Consider the following 19,957-nt stretch of genomic DNA (forward strand, 5'->3'; position numbering starts at 1 on the left):
TCTTCTTATTTAAACAAAATAAAACGCTTGCTGTTTATTCTCTTCAGCACTTTATTCCCTTCAACAATAAAATGACATTTTCAATTTTTGATCTTGCCCTTTGGAACTGAAGTAAAATATATAGATAAGAATCATGGTGTAATTATGGTACAAACGAGCCCACCTTGTATAGTAATCCATTCAGTCTCTTTCACTTTTTATCCCTTAGTCTTCAGGTGCTTCTCCAGTTCTTTTTGAAAGCCCTGAACACTTCCACCACTCAACTGCTATTGGACATATGGGGGAGGGGAGGAGAAATCAAACATGTCCTGTCTAATCTTGTATTTCAAATTTTCTACATCACACTTAGCACCTTTATATCCTTCCTGGAGTCCTGTCTATACGTCTGACCGCACTCTATTTCTTGTGTATGTGAGATTAAAACAGGAAATGGAGTCACTGCCATTAGGATGAAGGGAAACTGAGACCAGTAGCGTTGAAAAGGTCAGTGTAATTGGAATGTATTGCTGCTGACAAAGAATGGAAACTGGATAGGTGGGAGGCAGACAAAAAGAATGGAGGTACACACAAACATAAATAGCTTGTATGGATGGAGATGGTGAGGTCCTTGCCAATTCCAAGATCCCATTCAATGCCAGAAGCACATTAATGACCTCATTCAGATACTGAAATAATTTCCCCAGACTACACAAGTGGACAAAGAACAAGATAACTAAATAAAAATGTTTAACAGATGTATTTTTAAATGGCCTGTTATCCCACTTGTAATGTCTGTTTATAATAAGTACCTTTTTATTTTATTCAAAGAGTAGGCCGATCTTTATAGGATGAAGTCATTGGTCATTATTGAAATGTGGCTTATATTTTGATAGGCTACTTGCTCTTACAGACTTGAGTAAAAACAATCTTCCCATACAACACCTGTAGAAAAAAAAATCCAGATAGGGTCTTCAGCCAGAAAGATTTATGGCATGGGATGGGTCAGGAACTGCCCCTGTTCATTTAGAGTTAATATAGATCCTACTACCTGACATTTCCTGCTGTTTGAAGATGTTATGTTCACTTTATAACTTGATATCCTTTTTTTAAAAAAGAGTGACAATGGTCATTATTTAAGATGTATAAATTTTTAAAATAACTGACCCTAATATGATTTTGCTAATGCTGAAATTTGAAAATGAAGCTGCATATTGTTATGATAACCCAAGACACAGACTGAACTGACAAAATAATGAAATGCTGAATCTTTCAGCTCTTCTTTCTTGTCACTTAACTAAGGTAACAGAAATGGTTCATGTGATGCTGGGGCGGGGGGGGGGGGGTGGTTTCCTTAGGTGCTCCAGTTCCCCCCCCCCCCAGTCTAAAGATGTACTAGATAGGTTAATTGGTCATTATAAATGGTCCTGTGATTTTGGTCAGGGTTAAATCGGATGTTGTTGGGGATTGCTGAGGCAGCGTGGCTCAACGGGCTGGAAGGGCCTACTCCATGCTTTATCACTAAAAAAAGTCTCTGCATTGGTGTGACTGAAACATTACACCAGGACTTTGAATACAATTTGGATGCAGAATTCCAGCAAAGTAGAAGAAACTTAACATGCCTGGTAATCTATAGTACTTTTCCCAATGATGTCACACATTAAACACAAAAAAAACTGTTATTACTACTCACAGTGATGCTCTGAACACTGAGAACCAAAAGTCGAACCTGTTTGATTGGCCATGTCATTCACAAGATTTATACTCACTGGGTTTCAATCCAAAATGCTGGTTATTTTTTTCCCCTCCACAGATGCTGCCTGACCCGCTGAGTTCATTCAGCAGCCTATTTATTTATTTGATTGATTAAGATACAACATGGAAAAGGCCCTTCCAATCATATTGCCCAGCAATCCACAATTTCTTAGCCTAATCATGGGACAATTTACAACGATCAATTAACCTAACAACCAGTACATCTATGGATTGTGGGAGGAAACTCACATGATCATGGGGAAAATGTACAAACTTCTTACAGGCAGCGACAAGAATTGAATCCTGGTCGCCTGTACTGTAGCGTTGTGCTAACCACTAAGCTATCGTACTGCCCCTTTGTCATCAGCAAAACTGATTTATATTGTTATGTTTTCAATAGTGTGCTAACTCATTTTTAAACCTAAAAATTTCCACGATAAATGATCATTCGGTATATTTTCATTGTTTCGAATCTTAGAAAAACATTGGATGTTTTAATTTTATTAATCTTGATTATAACAGCCCAAAAGCAGAAAAATTCATTTAACAATCTCAAGATATTTGTTATGAGTATCCTACTCTTTCAATGGAATACAAACTGCTTCACCACTACTGTAAATTGAAACCCAATCATTTAGATACTATAGCTGCCGAAAATAGGTTATGATAAATGCAATTTATTTTACTGCATTTGGGCAGAAGCCCAAACCTACTGAAATTTGCTCTGCTCAAAAGAATATATTTCAAGATATTTAAGCTTTCTGAAAGTGTTCCAAAAACCAAAATGATTCATGAATGCTGAATGCATTTTTTTAAAATTTTATTTGCAGTTCTAATGGTGGTGGTGAAGGAAGTCAAGATTTTCCATTGGTTACTTATTAATATGATAGAATTCAATATCCACAGTGGAAAAACTATCCTGGCTAGAAAGTAAAGTGAGCCCTTGAGAGGACTTCAATCCCCATTATAACAAATCACTGGCTGTTTATAGAAGCAAGTCATGACCAGGAGAAAGGAGACCAGGAAATGATGCAAACATTCAGATTCCTTTAAGTGACTGGCAATTAAATTGCACTGTATTCAGTTTCTTAACTGCTAAAATTGAGGTTGCTCATTTATCACAAGTCATCGTGGTCCATTACAGGCAGTAGTCTCATCAAACCTTAGGCGTTTTGGAGCTGGTTCTTTGGTATTGTCTGGGAAGTAAAAAAGAAAATTGCATATGAATGACGGAACTTTTAATCTGCAACTAAACTAAAACTCACAAAAACAATTTTGTTTTAATCCAGTACTTCTGATCTCCAATCCGTTAATAAAATTTTTTATAGTTCTACAAATTCCTGCTCTGTATCTCAAATCTGCTTTAATTATGCCAGCGGTATACAATTCTTTTAATACTGGGTAAATTAATTCCAGCAGTCCTCATTTTATTGAGCTTTATAATAAATAATTATTTTCAGCAGTAGGATGAAAAATGACATTCTCTTTCATAGTTTCCGAACAGTGTCTTTCCCTGCCAGAAAGGTGATCACAACAGGATCACAAAATGTAGGAACAAGTTATGTGTAAAATAAAGGAATTAAATTTCACTTATTGAAATCAAATATAGCACAATAAAATAAAAGTATTTTTAATTATTAGTGGCTACCATTATGCTTAAAATTACAGAGCTAATTTATACCCATACACTAAATAAAACATAGCTCAATTATAAATGTCACAAGCCTTCAAATTTATAAGATAAATGGTTATACTAATAACCAATTTAGGTTTGGGGTAGTGCAATAGCTTTTAGCAATACAAGTCCTTAGGGCATTTACAGAAATATTTAGTAGTGTTCCTTCTAATGCCAGCCCCTGAATTCGGAAGAATTTTTTTTTTGTGGATCAGGTTAACAAGGGTGATATTCTAATTTAGATGTTTAAGGCATTGTCTATGATGCAATGGTAAACTTAATCACAATGAATTTTGGAAAATGTCACAATTACAATGTGTGACATGATCAAAAATAGATACTGCCATAGAGGTACTAACCTTCTGCTGATGGATTTCTGCACAGCACCTCAGCAGGGACCATAAAACTTATACACATCATTTCCTTGTTTGGGGCCACATTGCGAACCAAATGGATCGAGCAACGTCCTTCTAGAGTGGTATTTAGGAAATATTCTGCTCTTCTCTGAATATCTTGCGCAGGTTCATCATTCTTGGAAAAACTGTAGCAATGGACTGTAGGCAAAACATCAAAAGAATCCTGTTCCTGTAAAAGATGTCTAAATGCATCCAGGAACTCAATTGCCAAACCAGGCAGATTCATGATTATGTGAATAGAGTTTTTGTCCTCCTTTAAAGAAAATGTTGCAATTTGTTTTGCTAAATCTTCTTTAACTGGACCCATAATAAAGTTCCTACCATCCAGATTGAATGTTTGTACATTTTTATCTACTTTGTTCATCTTGCAGTTATGCACCAGCCACTTATAAGATTCTGGGTTAAGATCATTTGCCATAACTTTGCATTTTTTCTTTGCTGCTGGAATAGCAAAAGGTCCAACACCAGCAAATACATCATACACTAGATCTCCAGCTTTCAAAAGATCAACTATTCGACCATGTTCTGTGCTGAGTCGCGGATTCCAGTAGACTTTGGAAAAATCAAATTCATATGTTATGTTGTTCTCTTTGACCTATCAAGACACAATATATATTTTTTATACTTCAATTGCTGATAAAGTAAATAAAATCATTAACACTGAGCTATCAAAACAGAACTGTGAGAACATACCCGATTGTAATTTTTTCAAGAATGGAACAGATAAGATGGATTTAAAAGTGAAATAGAACACTGTCTTTTAAAAACAAATCACCTACTTCACGTTACAATAGAACCACTAGTGCAAAGTATTCCTGACTAGCTTATCAATATAGTATTTAAACACATCCCTGGGAATGGATGGATGCAGCAGGAGATTGGCATCTTAAATACTTTCCACCAAATGTCCTGTAATTATTACCGTAAATCTATGCCAGGTTTTACTTTGTAAATAGAGTCAAAACATTATTTTCCGGCCGACATTCTATTGTGTCTTTAAAAAGTTATCCACACTTCCCAGAAAAGGCAATCATTCAATTCAACCCTGGTACTGCTGTCCTTTACAAATTCCATCCACTATTGGGTTCCTATATAAATTGTATACAATTTAATTCCAAATGAAATGCATTAAGAATAAATAATAAATTATTATTTTTGGTCTGGTATTACAATGTGACTCAAATATCATGAGACTCAGTACATTGCTTTTTTAAGATATTGAAAGGTTAAAAAATCCAGATGGGAATCAGACAAAATATTAATTTCACATACACAATTCAAGGATTAAAGTTGTTTCTCGATACCCATATTTTATCAAAGTTGCACTCTATAATCATCTTACCAAATATGTATAAAAATATTCTTTCAATATTACATAAAACATTTGTTTCTGGATGAGGTGGTTTTAGTTTGTGATGGTTAAGATTATTTGAAAGTTAAAATGTTGGCATATTCTCTATCACATATTTTAACTTCGGACAATATTGCTTTGGATAATGAAGAGACTGGATTGCCTGTAACTGCAGTTTAATACCCAAGATAACACCAATGGCAAAAATATGATGACCATTACTTTTGAGCAGCAGCCAATCAGAGATTGGAAGACATAGCTCACTCAGGTTCACCGAGTCGAAAAGGCATCGACTCATGATGGTTTGGTATTTTCAGCAGAGGCCAATCAGCATTTGGGATCGATTGGCAAGAACAAATTAAAATAAGGTCGAGGCAAGTGAAGCAGCCATTGATGGAGCTGCTGTTACTGGAATGGATAGAGTTAGAGTGGGGTTTTTGAGGCTTTAGCTCTTCGAGGCTACAGCAAAGAGAGATCTGAGTGAGAGAAGGCAAACATTTTTAAGTAGGATTACTGGATATGTCATGTGCTAGTAAGGCCAGAAATATGAAGACTATACAGATGAACACGAGGGAAGGAGTTGGTGTGAAGGGAGAGAGTCAAATTTTTGGATCACTGGGGTTCTCTTCCTGGGATGGTTGGACCTGTGCAGAAGGGGTTGGCACTTGAACTGGAAGGGGACTAACATCCTAATGGAAAGGTTTGCTGGTGCTGTATAGTGGGGGGGCTGGGGGAGGCTTTCAACTAGAGTTGCAGGGGGATGGGAATTAGGGCACCAGAACAGATAGTGGAGAGGTTTTGGAGACATGTTGTTAAGCCCATAGACAAATCCAAGAATCAAAAAAGTTGAGCATGATGCGACTAACGTCCTGAGCTGTATCTATTTCAATGCAAGATGTATGGTAGGAAAGGCAGATGATCAACACATGGAATTGTGATATTAGTGAGATGTGGTTGCAGGACTAGCAGCTCAATATTCTGGGGCTCTGTTGTTTTAGATATGACAGAGCAGGAGGGATTAATGGAGGAAGGGTAGTGTTACAAGTCAGGGAAAATGCCACAGCAGTGCTCAGTCAGGACAGACTGGAGAACTCATCTAGTGAAGCATAATAGATGGAACTTGGGAATAAAAGAAGTACAACCATGTTAATGGGGCTATATTACAAACCAACAAACAGTCAGATGGATTTAGAAGAATGATTTTGTAAAGGGATCGCAGAATGTTGTATGAAACATAGAGTTGTTATACTAAGTGATTTTAACTTTCCACGTATTGACCGGGACTCCCATACTGTAAAAAGACTAGATGGAATAGTGTTTGTTGAATATGTTCAAGAAAGTTTCCTTAATCAGTATGTAGAAGTCCCAACGACAGAACGTGCAATACTCGATCTGCTATTAGGAAATGAGGCAGGACATGTGACAGAGGTTTGTGCAGGAGTACACTTTATATCTAGTGATCATAATGCCATTAGTTTCAAAGTAAAAAGATAGGTCTGGTTTGCGGGTTGAGATACTAAATTGGAAAAAGGCCAAATTTGATGGTATGAGAAAGCATCTGGCAAGTCTGGATTGGGGCAGCCTGTTTTTTGGCAAAGGCGTACTTGGTAAGCAGGAGGTTTTCAAAAGTGAAATTTTGAGAGTTCAAACCTTGTATAATCCTGTCAGAATAAAAAGGTAAAGATAAACAGGTTTAGGGAACCTTGGTTTTCAAGAGATATTGAGGCCCTGGTTAAGAAGAAAAAAGGAGATGCATAGCAGGTATAGGCAGGTAGGAACAAATGAGGTGCTTATGGAGTATAAGAAATGCACAAGAACACTTAAAAAAAGAAATCAGGAAAGCTGAAAGAAGACACAAGGCCCTAGTACACAAGGTGAAGGATAATCCTAAGGGATTCTACAGGCATATTAAGAGCAAAAGGACTGTGAGGGGCAAGATCGGTCTTCTGGAAGATCAGATTGTGTGCAGCCAAAAGAGATGGGGTAGCCCCAAATGATTTTTTTTGCATCTGTATTTACTCAAAAGATGGACACAGAGTACATAGAAGTGAGGGAAAGCGGCATCAACTACAGTGACCCTACACAGATTACAGAGGAGGTGGTATTTGCTGCCTTCAGGCAAATTAGGGTGAATAAATCTTTACGGCGTGGCAAGGTGTTCCCTCAGAGCCCGTGGGAGGCAAGTGCAGAAATTGCCTGAGCCTTTGCAACACTTCACACTTGTCTGCATTAAATTCCATCTGCCATTTGGTGTTGCACTTCAGTACGACCAACCAGGGTCGGTTTCACAATGAATGGTAGAGCACTGAGGAGTGCTGTAGAACAATGGGATCTGGGAATATAGGTCCATAATTAATCCAAAGTGACATCACAGGTTGAAAGGGTTGTAAAGAAAGATTTTGGGACATTGGACTTCATAAATAAAAGTACTGAGTACAGGAAATAGGATATTATGTTGAGGTTTTATAAGATGTTGGTGAGGCCTAATTTTAAGTATTGTGTGCAGATTTGGTCATCTACCTGATGAAGGGTCTCGGCCCGAAACGTCGACAGCGTTTCTCTCTATAAATGCTGCCTGGCCTGCTGTGTTCCACCAGCATTTTGTGTGTGTTGTTCGAATTTCCAGCATCTGCAGATTGCCTCGTGTTTGCTCAATAACGACACCTGCCTATTTGTTGGCTGCATAAATCAATCAGTGTTTGTTCTAAATTGATTTAATGCCACTCCCCAACTCTTTCTCTTACAGCACCCGTTGCACTGGCCCAAAACTTCTATGGTCAATTTCAATTAACAATTGCTGCCTGACCTGCTGTGTTAGTCCAGCAGTCAGTTTTATTCTGCTCCAGGTTCCAGCGTCTGCAGTGCTGTGTCTCCATGATTATTACTATGTTAAGTTTCTTGTTTAAATTAGGTTTGCACATGTTAAAAAACAAAGCATTATGTTTGCACGTGAGCATCACAATTTATGTTTCTGCTAAAAGATTGGCCAAGATTCTTTAATTGTGTCTGTTAAAGTAGCTGTTTATAGAAAATGGAAAAGATCATACGAACATCACTGGGGAAAAAAATAAACTGTAATTTAATATTCTTACCTTTGCTATCATATTGTCTTCCCCTGCCAGTACTTCCATTTGAAAATTACGGTAAGTATTCTCAATAATATTAATTTTATTAACCACTGAAGTTATTCCAGGATTCTTATCCATTATAACTTGACCTAAGAAAGAAAATTATGGGCATGTATATTTAAGAATCATAATTTAATTCAGTTGTTTTGAATAATCTGCATCTATTTTTGATATAGGACAGCCCTAAACTAAATGCATTATTTATAAACTTATATTTTTAAACTTAATAACAAGTTAAATCTAAATATTTATCACAAATATTGGTAAAAATAGATGATTGATAGATTGATTAGTTATATGTCATCAATTCAGCAAAGTTTGCATTAAATAAAATTGCTATCTCTATGAGACAGAAAATATTTTCTTTTGCTTAAAGACAACTAAACACAGACCCTACCAATCAAATGCTTGTATGGAAGCTGATGATCTCGAAGATTCATGTGAGCAATGTGGCCAATTCTGCTAAATCCAGTAGTTACGTCCTGTCCTTCAGGCAAAACTGCCTTCAGAATCTCTTCAGGTTTGAAATGTTCATATGTCAATTCTAAATGATACAGGTGAATCTGAGGATCAACGTTATATTCCTTTAAAACAGCTCTCTCGAAAGCTCCAAAAGATTCTGAGCATGATATTTTGTTTGGGTCCATCAAGATGAATCTATACATTTCATCCTTAGAATCTTCAACTACACGCTTCAGTCCAGGTCTTTTTATTGCAACATTTCTCAGAGGTTTCATGACTTTGTTGATTAAGTCCTTTCTCACTTTAAGAGCTGGAACTGCAACAGTTTTCTGAAATAAGTCCCTGTTTAGCTGAGTTAAGCCACGGACTGCTGCAGCAGGAACATAACGATCAATGTCTTCTTCAAGTTTCTGTACTGACATCATGCCAAATTCTGGGGTGTTATCTTTGGAAACAAATAGTTCTGCAAAAAACCGTGATTTTATTGCAGTAAAGTAATACCACTGCTTCTGTGCCAACTTTTTAGGTGGTATACTTAAAACATTGTTTGTCCATATCTTGGTAAAGAAAACAAGAAACCTAATTTGAAGAAAGAAAATCAATCAGTTAGACTGAAAAGAAACCTCAAGTTTCTGCATCACCAGCTCATTGATCAGATTTTTGCCAAGCTAAACACAAAGGAATACATTACTGAAAATGACGGAATGTTATATTTATAAAATAGGTTCTCTAAGAAGTAAAGAAACAATGCATCACAAGTCACAAACAAGAGAAAATCTGCAGATGCTGGAAATCCAAGCAACATACACAAAATGCTGACGGTCCTGACGAAGGGTCTCAGCCCGAAACGTCGATTGAACTCTTTTCCATCGATGCTGCCTGGCTTGCTGAGTTTCTCCAGCATTTTGTGTGTGTTGAATGCATCTCGGGTCTTGAAGTTCCACTGATTCCAAAGATGCTTCAAACGTGCTTGCTTTGGAAATCTAAAATTCACACTCCTGTCTGTCTTTGCATAATTGGTAAAAAAAAAATTTTTTGCTTCTATTTCCTGTAAATTGATTTCCATATTAGTAGTACTTCTTGTTCTTGTGCCAACAATAAACTCCTATGAACTCTGCTTCCAATTTCTATCCTTTCCTCCCATTCACATATCCCATCTGTGACTCTTCTCATTCTGAACTTATTTCAGAGGGGTCACAAAAAACAAAAATGCAGGAATCTGGTGCAACAGCGGAATAATTCATTTGTGGGGGAAAATGGATTGTCAGCATTTCACGTTGAGACTAAATCCATTTCAAAGGGCTGGTTATCAACTCGTACCAAATTTAAGCACACCATTCTCCACAACTTCCGCCATCTTCAACGGGATCTTACCACTAAACACATCTTTACCACCCCTCTCCCCACTAATCTCACACCTGGTACTTATCCCTGCAAGTGGAAGAAGTGCTACACCTGCCTATTCATCTCCTTCCTCACCTTCATTCAGTGCCCCAAACAGTCCTTCCACATGAGGCAACATTTCACCTGCAAATCTGTTGGGGTCATTTATGTTGGCCTCCTCTATATTGGTGAGACACAAGGTAGACTGGGGGACCACTTGGTTGAACACCTTAGCTCCATCTGCAAAAAACAGGTTTTCCCAGTGGCCAACCATTTTAATTCCAATCCCTATTCTCATCCCTATTCTGTCGGTCTATATCTTCCTCTTCTGCCACCATGAGGCCACTCTCAGGGTGGAGAAGCAACACCTCATATTCTGTCTGGGTAGCCTCCAACCTGATGGCAGAACATTGATTTCTCCATTTTCTGGCAACTTCTCCCCTCCCCCTTCATTACTTCCCCAGTCTGGCACCACTCTTACCTCTTCTTACCTGGTCATCACCTTCCCTGGTTCCCCTCCTACTTCCCTTTCTTCCACGATCCACTCTCCTCTCCTATCAGATTCTATCTTCTCTGGCCATTTATCTTTCCCACCTATCACTTCCTAACTTCTTACTTTGTCCCCCCTCCCCCACCCACCTGGTTTTACCTATCACCTTCTAGCTTGTACTCCTTCCTCTCCCCCACCTTTTTCTGACTTCTTCCCCCTTCCTTTCCAGTCCTGAAGAAGAATTCTTGGCCCCAAATGTCAAGTGTTTATTCAGTTCCATAGATGCTGACTGACTTGCTGAGTTCTTCTAGCATTTTGTGTGTATTGCTCTGGATTTCTAGCATCTGCAGAATGTCTTGTATTCAGTTCACTTCTCTGGCTACTTTAATTACACTTGTTCCTACCACATTTCTTGGAAAGACTCATTTCCAACAATTTCATCTTTGTGAAAATGATTTCACTTCTGGTAGCAATGCATCCCATCTATCATGCTTTAACCTTAGCTGAAGATTTACCTGCACTCTGATTTATTCAACCACATCCTTCCCACTTCCTTATTTCTGATATTACTTCCCCTCCTTTCCAGAATGACTAAAGAAAAATTGCTTTTGTCCTCATTTCCACTCTGCTGTTTCAGCAATGACCGACTGAGGTTCTGAATACAAATATAGTTTATAACAAGTTCAATAGTGAGACAGTCAAAAGATCTCAAGATATTATTTCTATCTTTAAATGGATGCCTGATAGGTCATGTGGTTGGGAAAAAACAGGCAGTTATCTCTTGTATCCTGATGCCAGTATTCATGCCCTAGTCAAAAATTTAAAGCTAGTTATCTGATTTTTACATTATCATCTGTGAATGCATGCTGTTCACACATTAAATGCAAGGCCATAATTCAGAAGTACATTAATGGTTGTAAGGTGACATTCTGAAACAGGCAGGAAAAGCTCTATATAAATGCAAGCCATTTCTTTTCCTCCTGCCAAACCCATCACACTTTGAACCCTTGGAGTCAACAACACTAGCTTCTGCAACTGGATTCTCAACTTGCTATCTGCAGACCGCAATAGTAAGCACAGGCAGCATACCTCTGTCACGATTATTCCAAGCACTGGTGCTCCACAAGATTCCTGTTATTAACTATGTACCCTGCCATCAAGTTCGACCTTCTGAAGTGTATCACTTCACACTTATTTAGTTTGCCACTTCTCAGCCCAGCTCTGTATCTCGTTAGTGTCCCATTGTAACCTATGACAACCTTCTACACTATAAACACCGACCTTTGTGTCATCTGCAAACTTACCAACCCAGTCATTCCCTTCTCCATCTAAGACATTAATAAAAATCACAAAGAGCACAGGTGTACAGGAATAGATCCCCGCAGAACGCCATTAATCACCGACTTACAGGGAAAATAAGCTCTATTTCTGCCTTCTGTGGGCAAGCCACACAGCAAAGATCTCTGGATCTCATGCATCCTGACATTCTGAATGAGCTTACAATGGGGAACTGGTTGTACACATTACTAAAAATTCATATTCACCACATCTACTGCTCCACCTTCATTGTCATCTCCTTGAAAAAGCCAACCAGGCTCGTGTGGCAGGGCCTGCTCCTCACCTCTGTCACTAATCAAAATATCATTCACCAAATGCTCATTAGCCGGAAAATATTTGTTCCCATTTTACACTCCCAAGTTATTAACAGCATCATAATTCGCTCTGTTCCCACCCAATTAAATACTGTCAAAGTAAATTTATTATCGAAGTACATATATGTCACCATATGCAACCCTGAGTTCATTGCGTAGTTCTACTTCCAGCATGGCCTCGTCAGTGTGTCCATATATTGAGTCAGGAATCCTTCCTGGACAAAAGAACAAATTCAGCCCCATCTAAACCTCTTGCACTAAGGAGGTGCCAATCAATATTAGTGAAGCTGATGTCACCCATGATAACCCTGTTATTTTTGCACCATTCCAAATACTGACTACTGATCTGTTCTTGCTTCCATTGTGTGGGCCTATAGATTACTCCTAAATGAGCAATTGCTCCCTTCCAGTTTCTGACTTGCACCCATATTGAATAGATGATCCCTCCACGATGTCCTCCCTTTCTGCAGCTGTGATACATCTTTTACCCCACAACAGCAGCCATTCCTCCCGTTGTGACTACTAAGACTCTGTAACACAGAATGTTTTATTTCCATGTACTGACTCATGCTCCGTTCATCATTCCTGTTCCTGATAATGCAGTAAAATACCCATCTCAGTGACTGCAATTTTACCCTATCAACTGCCCCATCACTCTGGTTCCTATTCCCTTGCCAACATAGTTTAAACCCTTCTCAACGGCTCTGGCAAACCTTCCTGCAGGACATTGATCCCTCTCGAGTCCAAGTGTAACCCATCCTTTATATACAGGTCAGACCTTCCCCATAAGAGATCCCAATGATCTACAAACCTGAATGCCTGCACCTTGCACCAATTCTTCAGCCACACATTCATCTACTGTGTCACTCTATTCTTACCGTCACTGGTGCGTGGCAAAGGCAGCAATCCTGGGATTACTATCTTTGAGGTTCTGCTTTTTCACTTCCTTCCAAGCTCCCTATATTTGCTTTTCAGGACCTCATGCCTTTTGCTGGCTATTGTTAGTACTAATATGTACCACAACTTCTGGCTGCTCTCCCTGCCCCTTTTAAGAATGCTGTGGACTTGATCTGAGCTATCCCCGACCCTCACACCCAGAAGGCAGTATACCATCCAGGAGTCTCTTTCACATCCACAGACTCTCCAGTTTTGTTTCACTAACTACTGAATCTCCTATCATTACCACTCTCCTCTTCTCCCCCTTCCTTTCTGAGCCACAGGACCAGACTCAGTAGTGGAGACCAGGTCACTGTGGTTTGCTCCTGGTATTTTTCCCCGACCAACAGTATCCAAAGCTGTATACTTTTTATTGAGGGAATGGTCACAGGTGTACTCTACATTGTGTGTCTATTATTTTTCCCTCTCCTAACAGTCACCCAGTTACTTGCCTCCTGCAACTTAAGCGTTACTGCCTTTCCTGTAGCTCCTATCTGTCAGCTCCTCATTCTTCTGAATGATCGGTAGGTCATCCAGTTTTCTAACACAATCTGCAAGGCATTGCAGCTGATTGTACTTCTCGAAGGAGTAGTCATCAGGGACACTGGAGGTCACCCTATATCATGCAAGAGGAGCATCACTACTGCCCTGGGTTCCATTCTTGCTGCTCTGCCTGTGCAATAATAAAGAAATTTTAAAAAAACTTAGCCGGAGACTCATCTTAGCCTCTGCCACTTCTTGCCAAAGCCTCAGCTCCCCACTGTTACCACATACACTCACAATATGGCCACTCCTACAATGCTTAAAACTACCTTCTTTTTCTTAGTCCTAGTGAAATCCATAAGCAAGGAGACTTGTTCTTTTCAATGCCTTCTGCTCTCACACAGATCTTGCTCATGATTCTCCAAAGTAAGACTCATTCACAACAGTTAACTACCTCTAACTTCGATCCTCTAAATTAAAACTTATGAGCAATGAGACTTGTTCTTTTCAATGCTTCCTGCTCATGCACAGCTCCGCTCTGCAGATTGGGTGAGTACCTTATTCCTGCCATGTCCCATTGTAAGATTTTGCTCCATTTTGTCTTTCACTTCATACAAATTTCCAATAAACAGCATTTTATCTTTGTTAGAAAAATTATAATTTCCCCCATTTAAGATGATAAAAGATATTAACAGAGTGAAGAAACAGCACTTTTGCTCTAGGTTGGAAGTAGCTGATACAAGAGGGCATAATTTTAAGGTGATTGGATGAAAGTATGAGGGAGGAGTGTATGTCAGAGATGGGTTCTCTTCTTACAGAGTTGTGGGTGTGTGAAACGCCCGAGCAGGGATGGTGATAGAGGCAGGTAAATCAGGGACATTTAAGAGAACCTTTGGATAGGCACATGGATGAAAGAAAAATGGAGGGAAGCAGGAGATTGATCTTGGAGTAGGTTAAAACACATCATAGACTAAAGAGCCTGTAATGTACCATGTTCAAATTTCAAAGTAAATTTATTATCGAAGTACATATATGTCACTATATACAACCCTCAGATTTGTTTACTTGTGGGCATAATCAGTAAATCCAAAAACCATAATAGAATCAAAGAAAGACCACACCCAATAGGTAGACAACCAGTGCACAAGACAACTGTTCAAATACTAAAGAATAAAAAAATCAATAACTAATAAATACTGAGAACATGAGATGATGCGTCCTTGAAAGTGAGTCCACACTTTGTGAAAACAGTTCAGTGATGAGGTAAGTGAAGTTGAGTGAAGTTATCCCCTTTGGTTCAAGAGTTTGATGATTGAGAGGAAGTAACTGTTTCTGAACCTGGTGGTGTGAGTCCTGAGGTTCCTTTATCTTCTTCCTGATGGCAACAGTGAGAAGAGAGCATGACCTAGGTGGTGACAGACCCTGATGATGGATGCTGCTTTTCTGCGACAGCGCTCCATGTAATTGTGCTCAATGGCAGGGAGGGCTTTACCCATGATGTACTGGGTCGTATCCACTACCTTTTGCAGGGTTTTCTGTTCAAGGGCATTGATGATGTAGCTAGTCAATATACTCTCCACCACATATCTATAGAAGTTTGTCAAAGTTTTAGATGTCATGCAGAATCTTTGCAAACTTCCAAGGAAGTAGGGGCAGAGCCATGCTTTCCTCATAATTGCACTTACATGCTGATTCTAGGAAATAATAACACTGAGGATTTTGAAGTTGCTGACCTTCTCCAACTCTGATCCCCTATTGAGGACTGGCTCACGGGCATCCGGTTTCCTTCTCCTGAGGTTGCTAATCATCTCCTTGGTCTGTTGACATTGAGTAAGAGGTTGTTTTTATGGTACCACTCAGCTAGATTTTCAATCTCCCTTCTGTATGCTGATTTGTCACCACATTTGATTCAGCCAATGACAATATTGTTGTTAGCAGTCTTAAATATAGCATTGAAACCGTGCTCAGTCACCGTCATAAATGTAAAGTGAGTAGGACAGGGGACTAAGCTCACAGCCTTGTGGCACACCTGTGCTGATGGAGATTGTGGACGACATGTTATTGCCAATCCGAACTAAATGAGGAAATCAAGGATGTTGTTGAAAAGCTAATTCTAGTTTCAGATCATAACCAATGATTCCATTTTTTTTGGACAGTATTTGTATTTACAGGTTCTCCAAGCACATGTAGGTATATCATTAATATGTAGATAAGAAAGAGGATGTGCTGGAGATTTTGGAAAGGTTGGATAAGTTGCTAGGACCGGATGAGATGTACCCCAGGCTACTGTGGGAGACGAGGGAGGAGATTGCTGAGCCTCAGGCAATGATCTTTGCATCATCAATAGGGACGGGTGAGATTCTGGAGAATTGAAGGGTTGCAGATGTTGTTCCTTTATTCAAGAAAGGGAGTAGAGATAGCCCAGGAAATTATAGACCAGTGAGTCTTACCTCAGTGGTTGGTAATTGATGGAGAAGATCCTGAGAGGCAGGATTTATAAATATTTGGAGAGGTATAATATGATTAAGAGTAGTCAGCATGGCTTTGTAATGGGGAAAGTTGTGCCTTACAAGCCTGATTGAATTTTTGAGGATATGACTAAACACAATGATGAAGGAAGAGCAGTAGATGTAGTGAATATGGATTTTAGCAAGGCATTTGATAAGGTACCCCATGCAAGGCTTACTGAGAAAGTAAGGAGGCATGGGATCCAAGGGGACATTGCTTTGTGGATCGAGAACTAGCTTGCCCACAGAAGGCAAAGTGGTTGTAGATGGGTCATATTCTGCATGGAGGTCAGTCAACAGTGGAGTGCCTCAGGCATCTGTTCTGGAACCCTTACTTTTAGTGATTTTTATAAATGTCCTGGATGAGGAAGTGGAGGGATGGGTTAGTAAGTTTGCTGATGACACAAAGGTTGGAGGTGTTGTGGATAGTGTGGAGGGCTGTCAGAGTTTACAGCAGAACATTGATAGGATGCAAAACTGGGCTGAGAAGTGGCAGATGGAGTTCAACCAAGATAAGTGTGAAGTAGTTCATTTTGGTAGGTCAAATATGATGGCAGAATATAGTATTAATGGCGGATCAGAGGGATCTTGGGGTCCGAGTCCATAGGACACTCAAAGTAGCAACGCAGGTTGACTCTGTGGTTAAGAAGGCGTATGGTATATTGGCCTTCATCAATTGTGGAATTGAATTTATGAGCCGAGAGGTAATGTTACAGCTATATAGGACCCTGGTCAGACCCCACTTGGAGTACTGTGCTCAGTTCTGGTTGCCTCACTACAGGAAGGATGTGGAAGTCATTGAAAGGGTGCAGAGGAGATTTACAAGGACGTTGCCTGGATTGGGGAGCATGCCTTATGAGAATAGGTTGAGTGAACTTGGCCTTTTCTCCTTGGAGTGAAGGAGGATGAGAGGTGATCTAATAGAGGTGTACAAGATGATGATAGGCATTGATCATGTGGATAGTCAAAGGCTTTTTCCCAGGGCTGAAACAGTTGCCACAAGAGGACACAGGTTTAAGTCGCTGGGGAGTAGGTACAGAGGAGATGTCAGGGTTGTTTTTTACTCAGAGAGTGGTGAGTGTGTGGAATAGGCTGCTGGATATGATAGGGTCTTTTAAGAGGCTTTTAGATAGGTACATGGAGCTTAGTAAAATAGAGGGCTATAGGTAAGCCTAGTAATTTCTAAGGTAGGGACATGTTCAGCACAACTTTGTGGGCCAAAGGGCCTGTATTGTGCTGTAGGTTTTCTCTGTTTCATATGTAGTTTAGTCATCCCAGTCCTATTTTGCCTAACATCATCCCTGCCCTTTGTCATTTACTCATGCTTTGCTTCCAATCTCAAAACATTTTCTTCAGTTCATCACCAACTAGGCAGTCTACTTCGCCTCTTGCTTGTCTCATTTTGTTCTTATGACTGTGAGGTTAAGCACAGCTCCAAGATTGTTGGCTAAATCAAAGGTGGTGATGAATCAGTACACAGGAGGGAGATTGAAAATTTGGTTGAGTGGTGCCACAACAACCTCTCACTCAACATCAGCAAAACCAGAGTTGATGATTGAGTACAGTTACAGGAAACTGGAGGTCAATGAACCAGTTCTCATTAGGGCATCAGAGGTGGGGAGGGTCAATTCCTTGGTGTTATTGCTTCAGAGGATCAATCCTGGGACCAGCACGTAAAAGTCATTACTAAGAAGCATGGCAGCGCCTCTGCTTCTCAGAAATTTGTGCAGATTCAGCATGTCATCTGAACCTTTGACAAAGTTCTATAAATGCACAGTGGAGAATATTCTGACTGGTTTCATCATGACCTGTTATGGAAACACCAATGCCCACAAACTGAAAAATCTACAAAAAAAAAAAATGGATACAGCACAGCCATCACAGGAAAAGGCCTTTCAACCACTGGGCACATCCACAAGGAGCAGTGCCATAAGAAAGCAGCAATTATCATCAAAGACTACCCCCAAACCACAGCATCCAGGTCATACTCTCTTCTCAATGCTGTCATCAGGAAGGACGTACAGGAACCCTAGGCCCTATACCACCAGTTTCAGGAACAGTTATTACCCTTCACTCATCAGGCTCCTGAACCATCATGGATAACTTCACTCACCTCAACAGTAAACTGATTTCACAACACTTTCAAGGAATCTACAACTTTTGTCCTCAATATTATTTACTTATTGTATTTGCAATTTGTCTAACTCAGCAGGTTAGGCAGCAAGTATGGAAATGAATAAATAATTGATATTTTGGTCTGAAGCCCTTCTTCAGGACTGGAAAGAAAGGGGAAGAGGCCAGAATAAAAAGATTGGGGGGGGGGGAATGGAAAGGAGAACAAGCTAGGTGATAGATGAACCCAGGTGTGTGGGACAGAAAAAGGGCTGGAGAAAAAGGAATCTGACAGAAGAAAGTGGTACAAAGGAGAAAAGGAACAAAGAGGGGCTTTGGGGGAGGTGTTTGGCAGGTGAGAAGAGACAAGAGCCCAGACTGGAGAAAGAGGAAGAGAAGGGACTAAGTTGTGGAATTAGTTTAGTATTGAGGTGAGTGAAGTTATCCATGATGGTTCAGGGAAAAACAAACATACTATAAGGAGAAACCCGTGTTCATCACGCTGGAGGCTACCTAGACAGAATATGCTCCTCTACCCTGAGAGTGCCCTCATCGTGCCAGGAGACCATGGTCAGTCATATTGGAATGGGGATAGGAATTATGATAGACGGCCACCAAGAAATTCCACTTTTGGAGGATGGAATGCAGGCACTCAACAAAGCAGTCCCCAGTTTATGCTGGGCCTCATCAACGTAACGGAGGCCACATTGGGGGCACCACGTAGAAAAGACAACCCCAACACTTCATCTAAGAATCTGCTGGGGTAGTCTATTGCTTTTCCAGCATTTTTCTTTTAAATTCAGATTTTCAGCATTTGTAGTTTTTTTGTGTTAATGAACGCTTTAGGGAATTTCTATCGAGGAAGTATAAGCAAACGCAGGACTGATGGACAAATGGTTCTTGATGCTTCATCACTTCACCATCTGCAAAGTACGAGGGATGATTGATAAGTTCGTGGCCTAAGCTAGAAAGAGTCAATATTAGAAAACCTAGCGCATTTATTTTTCAGCAGTCCCCTCCTACATTTACACACTTAATCCAGCAGTCACGGAGTATACAGATCTTGGACCTTCAGAAAGTGTCCACAGCAGGGGTGATTGATAAGTTCGAGGCCCAAAGTAGAAGGAGAGGAGTTATTAACTTCACACTTTCTGCTTTATCACGCAGAGCTGACCTGCACGTGCAGGTAACGACAGCTGTATAACTTACCTCCTCTCGTAAGATAACAGAAATTTAAGATATATCGTTAGTCTGAATCAGTGCAGCTTTAAAACAGAAACCCTAAAACTAATCCTAAAGTATTTTGTGTGTGTGTGTTGCTCACAGAATATCATGATGCCATTGTCGTCGTGCCCCATAGTTTGGAAGTTATAACGGCAGCGGAAGAAAATCTCGGGGTAACATGAGGTAGGCTCACATCAGTCACACACCCACCATGGTGGTCTGTGCTGCCTTGGCTGGACTCGCCGCTTCTGGACCGAGTTAACGTCTGCTCCGGTCCCCCTCCCCAAAGTATGTGGCTGCAGGTGAGTCGGGGGAGTTAAGTCAGGGAACGGTTACCCGGGTACTCCAAAGAGCCGACACTCACCTCATCGCCGACCTCCGGAGCGTCATCAAAAAGCGCGCGTGAC

General features: G+C 40.0%; 1 protein-coding gene across 2 annotated transcripts; it reads right to left on the reverse strand.

Annotated features, from left to right (window-relative positions):
* Window positions 1-1,342: 1,342 nt before the first annotated feature.
* Window positions 1,343-19,956, reverse strand: trmt5 (tRNA methyltransferase 5). Of its 2 annotated transcripts, none has more exons than XM_059959927.1 (5): window positions 19,915-19,956; window positions 8,699-9,342; window positions 8,266-8,390; window positions 3,766-4,417; window positions 1,343-2,927 (listed from the first exon to the last, which is right to left on the reverse strand). In XM_059959927.1, exons 1-5 carry the CDS (start codon window positions 19,938-19,940, stop codon window positions 2,857-2,859), a joined length of 1,518 nt encoding a protein of 505 aa, XP_059815910.1. In that variant the 5' UTR covers window positions 19,941-19,956; the 3' UTR covers window positions 1,343-2,856. The 2 variants fall into 2 exon arrangements, with proteins under 2 accessions (XP_059815910.1, XP_059815917.1); XM_059959934.1 differs by lacking the exon at window positions 19,915-19,956 and adding an exon at window positions 19,744-19,767.
* Between the last annotated feature and the right edge of the window lies 1 nt (window position 19,957).

The sequence above is a fragment of the Hypanus sabinus genome, chromosome 2 (genome assembly GCF_030144855.1).
Source record: "Hypanus sabinus isolate sHypSab1 chromosome 2, sHypSab1.hap1, whole genome shotgun sequence".
NCBI classification, from domain to species: Eukaryota; Metazoa; Chordata; class Chondrichthyes; order Myliobatiformes; family Dasyatidae; genus Hypanus; species Hypanus sabinus.

Coding starts and splice junctions, on each gene's coding strand:
- trmt5 (XM_059959927.1), bottom strand. CDS start 19,940: ATGACGCTCCGGAGGTCGGCGATGAG. Junction 9,343..19,914: donor CTCCGGAGGTCGGCGATGAG/GTGAGTGTCGGC, acceptor TCTTCAAATTAG/GTTTCTTGTTTTCTTTACCA. Junction 2,928..3,765: donor CAGAAATCCATCAGCAGAAG/GTTAGTACCTCT, acceptor TTTACTTCCCAG/ACAATACCAAAGAACCAGCT.